Source organism: Rutidosis leptorrhynchoides, chromosome 3 (genome assembly GCF_046630445.1).
Source record: "Rutidosis leptorrhynchoides isolate AG116_Rl617_1_P2 chromosome 3, CSIRO_AGI_Rlap_v1, whole genome shotgun sequence".
NCBI lineage: Eukaryota > Viridiplantae > Streptophyta > Magnoliopsida > Asterales > Asteraceae > Rutidosis > Rutidosis leptorrhynchoides.
Window position 1 is genome coordinate 85,822,756 of NC_092335.1, and position 9,091 is coordinate 85,831,846.

At 39.3% G+C, this 9,091-nt stretch overlaps 1 protein-coding gene across 1 annotated transcript; it reads left to right on the plus strand.

Annotated features, from left to right (window-relative positions):
* Nucleotides 1–6,272: 6,272 nt before the first annotated feature.
* On the plus strand, nt 6,273–7,292 carry LOC139900161 (uncharacterized). The gene is made up of 2 exons (XM_071882956.1): nt 6,273–6,899; nt 6,984–7,292. The coding sequence occupies exons 1-2, from the start codon at nt 6,273–6,275 to the stop codon at nt 7,290–7,292; spliced, it is 936 nt and encodes a 311-aa protein (XP_071739057.1).
* Nucleotides 7,293–9,091: the final 1,799 nt, after the last annotated feature.

The following is a 9,091-nucleotide window of genomic DNA, read 5'->3' on the forward strand; positions in this document are numbered from 1 at the left end:
CAAGTTTGTCATTGTTTTCATTGATGACATACTTATTTACTCAAAGAATGACCAAGAACACGGTGAACATTTGAGAAAGGTGTTAGAAGTATTGAGGAAGGAAGAATTGTACGCTAAGTTTTCAAAGTGTGCATTTTGGTTGGAAGAAGTTCAATTCCTCGGTCACATAGTGAATAAAGAAGGTATTAAGGTGGATCCGGCAAAGATAGAAACTGTTGAAAAGTGGGAAACCCCGAAAACTCCGAAACACATACGCCAGTTTTTAGGACTAGCTGGTTACTACAGAAGGTTCATCCAAGACTTTTCCAGAATAGCAAAACCCTTGACTGCATTAACGCATAAAGGGAAGAAATTTGAATGGAATGATGAACAAGAGAAAGCGTTTCAGTTATTGAAGAAAAAGCTAACTACGGCACCTATATTGTCATTGCCTGAAGGGAATGATGATTTTGTGATTTATTGTGACGCATCAAAGCAAGGTCTCGGTTGTGTATTAATGCAACGAACGAAGGTGATTACTTATGCGTCTAGACAATTGAAGATTCACGAACAAAATTATACGACGCATGATTTGGAATTAGGCGCAGTTGTTTTTGCATTAAAGACTTGGAGGCACTACTTATATGGGGTTAAAAGTATTATATATACCGACCACAAAAGTCTTCAACACATATTTAATCAGAAACAACTGAATATGAGGCAGCGTAGGTGGATTGAATTATTGAATGATTACGACTTTGAGATTCGTTACCACCCGGGGAAGGCAAATGTGGTAGCCGATGCCTTGAGCAGGAAGGACAGAGAACCCATTCGAGTAAAATCTATGAATATAATGATTCATAATAACCTTACTACTCAAATAAAGGAGGCGCAACAAGGAGTTTTAAAAGAGGGAAATTTAAAGTATGAAATACCCAAAGGATCAGAGAAGCATCTTAATATTCGGGAAGACGGAACCCGGTATAGGGCTGAAAGGATTTGGGTACCAAAATTTGGAGATATGAGAGAAATGGTACTTAGAGAAGCTCATAAAACCAGATACTCAATACATCCTGGAACAGGGAAGATGTACAAGGATCTCAAGAAACATTTTTGGTGGCCGGGTATGAAAGCCGATGTTGCTAAATACGTAGGAGAATGTTTGACGTGTTCTAAGGTCAAAGCTGAGCATCAGAAACCATCAGGTCTACTTCAACAACCCGAAATCCCGGAATGGAAATGGGAAAACATTACCATGGATTTCATCACTAAATTGCCAAGGACTGCAAGTGGTTTTGATACTATTTGGGTAATAGTTGATCGTCTCACCAAATCAGCACACTTCCTACCAATAAGAGAAGATGACAAGATGGAGAAGTTAGCACGACTGTATTTGAAGGAAGTCATCTCCAGACATGGAATACCAATCTCTATTATCTCTGATAGGGATGACAGATTTATTTCAAGATTCTGGCAGACATTACAGCAAGCATTAGGAACTCGTCTAGACATGAGTACTGCCTATCATCCACAAACTGATGGGCAGAGCGAAAGGACGATACAAACGCTTGAAGACATGCTACGAGCATGTGTTATTGATTTCGAAAACAGTTGGGATCGACATCTACCGTTAGTAGAATTTTCCTACAACAACAGCTACCATTCAAGCATTGAGATGGCGCCGTTTGAAGCACTTTATGGTAGAAAGTGCAGGTCTCCGATTTGTTGGAGTGAAGTGGGGGATAGACAGATTACGGGTCCGGAGATTATACAAGAAACTACTGAGAAGATCATCCAGATTCAACAACGGTTGAAAACCGCCCAAAGTCGACAAAAGAGCTACGCTGACATTAAAAGAAAAGATATAGAATTTGAAATTGGAGAGATGGTCATGCTTAAAGTTGCACCTTGGAAAGGCGTTGTTCGATTTGGTAAACGAGGGAAATTAAATCCAAGGTATATTGGACCATTCAAGATTATTGATCGTGTCGGACCAGTAGCTTACCGACTAGAGTTACCTCAACAACTCGCGGCTGTACATAACACTTTCCACGTCTCGAATTTGAAGAAATGTTTTGCTAAAGAAGATCTCACTATTCCGTTAGATGAAATCCAAATCAACGAAAAACTTCAATTCATCGAAGAACCCGTCGAAATAATGGATCGTGAGGTTAAAAGATTTAAGCAAAACAAAATACCAATTGTTAAGGTTCAATGGAATGCTCGTAGAGGACCCGAGTTCATCTGGGAGCATGAAGATCAGATGAAGAAGAAATACCCGCATCTATTTCCAGAAGATTCGTCAACACCTTCAACAGCTTAAAATTTCGGGACGAAATTTATTTAACGGGTAGGTACTGTAGTGACCTGAACTTTTCCATGTTTATATATATTAATTGAGATTGATATTTACATGATTAAATGTTTCCAACATGTTAAGCAATCAAACTTGTTAAGACTTGTTTAATTGAAATATGTTTCATATAGATAATTGACCACCCAAGTTGACCGGTGATTCACGAACGTTAAAACTTGTAAAAACTATATGATGACATATATATGGATATATATATATAGTTAACATGATACTATGATAAGTAAATATATCATTAAGTATATTAACAATGAACTACATATGTAAAAACAAGACTACTAACTTAATGATTTTTAAACGAGACATATATGTAACGATTATCGTTGTAAAGACATTTAATGTATATATATCATATTAAGAGATATTCATACATGATAATATCATGATAATATAATAATTTAAAATCTCATTTGATATTATAAACATTGGGTTAACAACATTTAACAAGATCGTTAACCTAAAGGTTTCAAAACAACACTTACATGTAACGACTAACGATGACTTAACGACTCAGTTAAAATGTATATACATGTAGTGTTTTAATATGTATTTATACACTTTTGAAAGACTTCAATACACTTATCAAAATACTTCTACTTAACAAAAATGCTTACAATTACATCCTCGTTCAGTTTCATCAACAATTCTACTCGTATGCACCCGTATTCGTACTCGTACAATACACAGCTTTTAGATGTATGTACTATTGGTATATACACTCAAATGATCAGCTCTTAGCAGCCCATGTGAGTCACCTAACACATGTGGGAACCATCATTTGGCAACTAGCATGAAATATCTCATAAAATTACAAAAATATGAGTAATCATTCATGACTTATTTACATGAAAACAAAATTACATATCCTTTATATCTAATCCATACACCAACGACCAAAAACACCTACAAATACTTTCATTCTTCAATTTTCTTCATCTAATTGATCTCTCTCAAGTTCTATCTTCAAGTTCTAAGTGTTCTTCATAAATTCCAAAAGTTCTAGTTTCATAAAATCAAGAATACTTTCAAGTTTGCTAGCTCACTTCAAATCTTGTAAGGTGATCATCCAACCTCAAGAAATCTTTGTTTCTTACAGTAGGTTATCATTCTAATACAAGGTAATAATCATATTCAAACTTTGGTTCAATTTCTATAACTATAACAATCTTATTTCAAGTGATGATCTTACTTGAACTTGTTTTCGTGTCATGATTCTGCTTCAAGAACTTCGAGCCATCCAAGGATCCGTTGAAGCTAGATCCATTTTTCTCTTTTCCAGTAGGTTTATCCAAGGAACTTAAGGTAGTAATTATGTTCATAACATCATTCGATTCATACATATAAAGCTATCTTATTCGAAGGTTTAAACTTGTAATCACTAGAACATAGTTTAGTTAATTCTAAACTTGTTCGCAAACAAAAGTTAATCCTTCTAACTTGACTTTTAAAATCAACTAAACACATGTTCTATATCTATATGATATGCTAACTTAATGATTTAAAACCTGGAAACACGAAAAACACCGTAAAACCGGATTTACGCCGTCGTAGTAACACCGCGGGCTGTTTTGGGTTAGTTAATTAAAAACTATGATAAACTTTGATTTAAAAGTTGTTATTCTGAGAAAATGATTTTTATTATGAACATGAAACTATATCCAAAAATTATGGTTAAACTCAAAGTGGAAGTATGTTTTCTAAAATGGTCATCTAGACGTCGTTCTTTCGACTGAAATGACTACCTTTACAAAAATGACTTGTAACTTATTTTTCCGACTATAAACCTATACTTTTTCTATTTAGATTCATAAAATAGAGTTCAATATGAAACCATAGCAATTTGATTCACTCAAAACGGATTTAAAATGAAGAAGTTATGGGTAAAACAAGATTGGATAATTTTTCTCATTTTAGCTACGTGAAAATTGGTAACAAATCTATTCCAACCATAACTTAATCAACTTGTATTGTATATTATGTAATCTTGAGATACCATAGACACGTATACAATGTTTCGACCTATCATGTCGACACATCTATATATATTTCAGAACAACCATAGACACTCTATATGTGAATGTTGGAGTTAGCTATACAGGGTTGAGGTTGATTCCAAAATATATATAGTTTGAGTTGTGATCAATACTGAGATACGTATACACTGGGTCGTGGATTGATTCAAGATAATATTTATCGATTTATTTCTGTACATCTAATTGTGGACAACTAGTTGTAGGTTACTAACGAGGACAGCTGACTTAATAAACTTAAAACATCAAAATATATTAAAAGTGTTGTAAATATATTTTGAACATACTTTGATATATATGTATATATTGTTATAGGTTCGTGAATCAACCAGTGGCCAAGTCTTACTTCCCGACGAAGTAAAAATCTGTGAAAGTGAGTTATAGTCCCACTTTTAAAATCTAATATTTTTGGGATGAGAATACATGCAGGTTTTATAAATGATTTACAAAATAGGCACAAGTACGTGAAACTACATTCTATGGTTGAATTATCGAAATCGAATATGCCTCTTTTTATTAAGTCTGGTAATCTAAGAATTAGGGAACAGACACCCTAATTGACGCGAATCCTAAAGATAGATCTATCGGGCCCAACAAGCCCCATCCAAAGTACCGGATGCTTTAGTACTTCGAAATTTATATCATATCCGAAGGGTGTCCCGGAATGATGGGGATATTCTTATATATGCATCTTGTTAATGTCGGTTACCAGGTGTTCACCATATGAATGATTTTTATCTCTATGTATGGGATGTGTATTGAAATATGAAATCTTGTGGTCTATTATTATGATTTGATATATATAGGTTAAACCTATAACTCACCAACATTTTTGTTGACGTTTTAAGCATGTTTATTCTCAGGTGATTATTAAGAGCTTCCGCTGTCGCATACTTAAATAAGGACGAGATTTGGAGTCCATGCTTGTATGATATTGTGTAAAAACTGCATTCAAGAAACTTATTTTGTTGTAACATATTTGTATTGTAAACCATTATGTAATGGTCGTGTGTAAACAGGATATTTTAGATTATCATTATTTGATAATCTACGTAAAGTTTTTTAAACCTTTATTGATGAAATAAAGGTTATGGTTTGTTTTAAAATGAATGCAGTCTTTGAAAAACGTCTCATATAGAGGTCAAAACCTCGCAACGAAATCAATTAATATGGAACGTTTTTAATCAATAAGAACGGGACATTTCAGGAAGAAGGTGACGTGTCCTGTACTTGTCACGGCCTCTGTACAGAAGGCCGACAGGCAGGAAAAAAGGTAGTAGTACTGTTCCCTGGTCCCCTTCACGAGGTTACCAGGTAGTACAGGCGAAAAAGTAACGTAGAACACGTGGCTCCAATGAATGAACAGCACTGTAGCTATAAATAACGGACTCGAATCACAAGGCAGGAGCTGGTTCCCTTCAGAAAATTACACACATACTATTTTCAGTGTATTCGTACGGATCAGTCGCGCTGTCTATACAGCGCCACTCTTACCCGCGCTACCGGACTTATAGCACTTCACTAGACATCCTTGATATACAGGTAACGTTCCTCGAACATAAATCCTACCCTATTGCGCGAGCCATCACGGACCGGACTACCCGCTGATGGTGGGTCTAACGTTTAACCACCCCTGTTGAGATCATCATCTCGCAAGGGGTTATTCACGGTACTCCGGACCAGAGAGTTAAACTCAATTGACCCTTAAATCCCCCCTTATTGATGTCGAGCATGGACCGAACCCGACCCGATTATTATATGCTTGATCATTTGGTGCCATCCGTGGGACATACAAGTTAAAAGGTTTTGATTTGATCTTTTATCTATATGTCCACTTCTCATTTATTTTTTCTATACAGGCACCTGTCACGAAAAAATAAGTGCATTCAATGGCCAACTGCCTACCGCAGCAAGGAACGAAGCGCAAAGCCAGCACCGCCGAAGGCTCGGCGACAATGGAGATATCATTTCCCGCCATACAGGCATTCAACACTTCCTGCGCACCAATTGTAGTACAGGGATACCTGCCAGAGTCAGGGCACGGCGTCAAGCGCCTTCATATAGACAACGGCAGTAGTGTCGACATCATGTACGAGCATTACTTCCGACAGCTACCCACAATAGTGAGGCGAACTATTAAACCTCCGACTACGGCCTTGTTCGGATTTTTCGGAGAGTCAGCGTGGCCCATCGGAATCTTGGATTTAAAGCTAGAGCTGAGAGACAGTAGAGATAGATCAAAGAGGCGTACCGAGAGCATAGAGTTCTGCGTTGTACGCTCGTACTCTAGGTACAACGCTATACTGGGAAGGACTTCCATTCAGAAATTTGGTGCTATACCATCCACAATTCAAGGGATGGTCCGATTCCTGACGGATCAAGGAGTTGCCACACTTGAGTCAACGCCACTGGACGCTTTGTGCGCATCCGTTAATGATAAGGGAAGTGCTACTGATGAAGAAAAAGGCGCGAATGAAAGGTGGGTTATAGTCAATCCCGAGTATCCGGAACAAAAGGTAAAAATAGGGGGAAGCCTCACACAGGAGATTAAGGAAAAGCTGAGGAATATCCTCATCGCTAACTCCGATGTGTTTTGTTAGCGCGATGCTGACATGACTGGAGTACCACGAGAGATAGCGCAGCATCACCTCCGCGCCAGCATCAATCTGACCCCAATCAAACAAAAGAAGCGGCCAATGGCCCCAGAAAGAAGCGAATGGCTGCGCAGAGAAGTGGATAAGCTGGTTAAAGCCAACATACTGCGCAAAGTAAACTATCAGACATGGGTAGCCAATCCTGTGCTGGTAGCCAAGCGGATGGAACATGGCGGCTTTGCATTGATTTCAAAGACATCAACAAAGCTTGCCCTAAAGATAACTATCCTTTGCCAGAAATTGACTGGAAGGTAGAGTCACTTGCTGGTTTTAGGTTTAAGTGCTTCCTAGATGCCTACAAAGGATATCATTAAATACAAATGGCGGAAGAGGATGAAGAGAAAACCACTTTTCACACAGACCAAGGGATCTACTGTTATACCAAGATGCCCTTTGGATTGAAGAATGCGGGCGCTACATATCAACGCACTATCGATACAGCATTCGCTAAGCAGATAGGGCGCAACCTTGAGGCGTATGTCGACGACCTCGTCATTAAGAGCAACACCGAGGAACAGTTGTTGGTTGACATACTTGAAACATTTAACACGCTACGAAGCATCAACATGAAGCTCAAACCGGCCAAGTGCAGCTTTGGAGAAGAAGAAGGGAACTTTTTGGGGCACACTGTGACTCCGCGCGGAATCAAGGCTAACCCAAAGAAGATAGAGGTGATTGAAAAAATGCCCTCCCCTAAAACAAAGAATCAAGTTCAAAGCCTCAACGGGAAGTTAGCCGCATTAACGCGATTCTTGTCCAAGGCCGCTGAAAGATCACTACCGTTTTTTAACACTTTGAAGGACTGCGCTAAGAAGTCAGCTTTTAAGTGGACTGACGAGGCAGAAAAGGAGTTCCAGGAGATGAAGGCGCTCTTCAGAGACCTCCCGACGCTAACAGCACCGATTGCAGGCGAAACTCTGATACTTTATCTTGCGGTATCTAGGGAGGCTGTTAGTTCCGTCTTAGTTGCTGAACGAGGGAGTGCCCAGATACCAATTTACTTTGTCAGCAAAACGCTGTCAGGAAGCGAACTGAATTATCGCCCCATCGAAAAACTTGTGTACGCGCATGTCGTCACCGCTCGACGCTTGCGCAGGTACTTCCAAGCGCATCTGATAACGGTACTCACTGATCAACCTATCCGGCAGTTACTCCAAAAGCCCGAGATATCAGGTAGGCTGACCAAATGGGCCATAAAGCTAGGTGAACATGAGATCTCATACTGCGCTAGAAGCGCTATCAAGGGGCAAGTGATGGCTGACTATTTGGCCGAAACGGCCGCCGACATGCCGGCAATTGACGACCCTGAGCAACTTCCCGCGCTACCACTCGAACTGTGGGAGCTCTATACCGACGGCGCGACAAGCTCTGAAGGTGCCGGCGCGGGATTAATCCTCATCGGCCCGCATCAAGAAGAGCATACATATACACTACGATTTAACTTCAAGGTGACAAACAATGAGGTGGAGTATGAAGCCCTGCTAGCAGGAATGCGCATAGCCCGAGAGCTGGGAATCAAAAAGGTGCAAGCTTACGTGGATTCACAGCTTGTCGCCAATCAGATAAACGGTACCTTTGACGCCAACGATAAATCCATGCAATCATACCTGGCTCTGGTTCATTCTCTCGCCGACGCGTTCATCGACTTCAGAATCAGCCAAATTCTAAGGAGCCAGAATAAGCAGGCAGTTGTGCTCAGCAAACTGGCGGGCCTCACCTTCAACCACCTAGAAAAGAAAATATTAGTAGAGCAAATCTTCACGAACTCCACATAGCCCGAAACAACGATCGCATCGTTGAAGAAGAAGAAGCGACTTGGATGACAGATATCATAGAATTCCTGAAAACCGGATCTTTACCCGAGGGAGAGAAGGAAGCGATGAAGACCAGGGAGAAGGCACCAAACTACGAGTTGCGAGGAGAAATTTTATATCGAAAATCCTATTTAGGTGCATCTCTGCGCTGCGTGGGACCTAAAGAGGCTGCCATTGATAATGCTAAAAACGAACATATATTTCATAACATTATCCCTCAAGAAAGATAAGCTTTTAGTT

Excerpts from the sequence above, each read along its gene's own strand:
- LOC139900161 (XM_071882956.1), top strand. The coding sequence starts at position 6,273 with ATGGCCAACTGCCTACCGCAGCAAGGAACGAAGCGCAAAGCCAGCACC. Across the intron at positions 6,900-6,983 it reads CCGAGTATCCGGAACAAAAG|CGCGATGCTGACATGACTGG; the intron begins GTAAAAATAGGG and ends GTGTTTTGTTAG.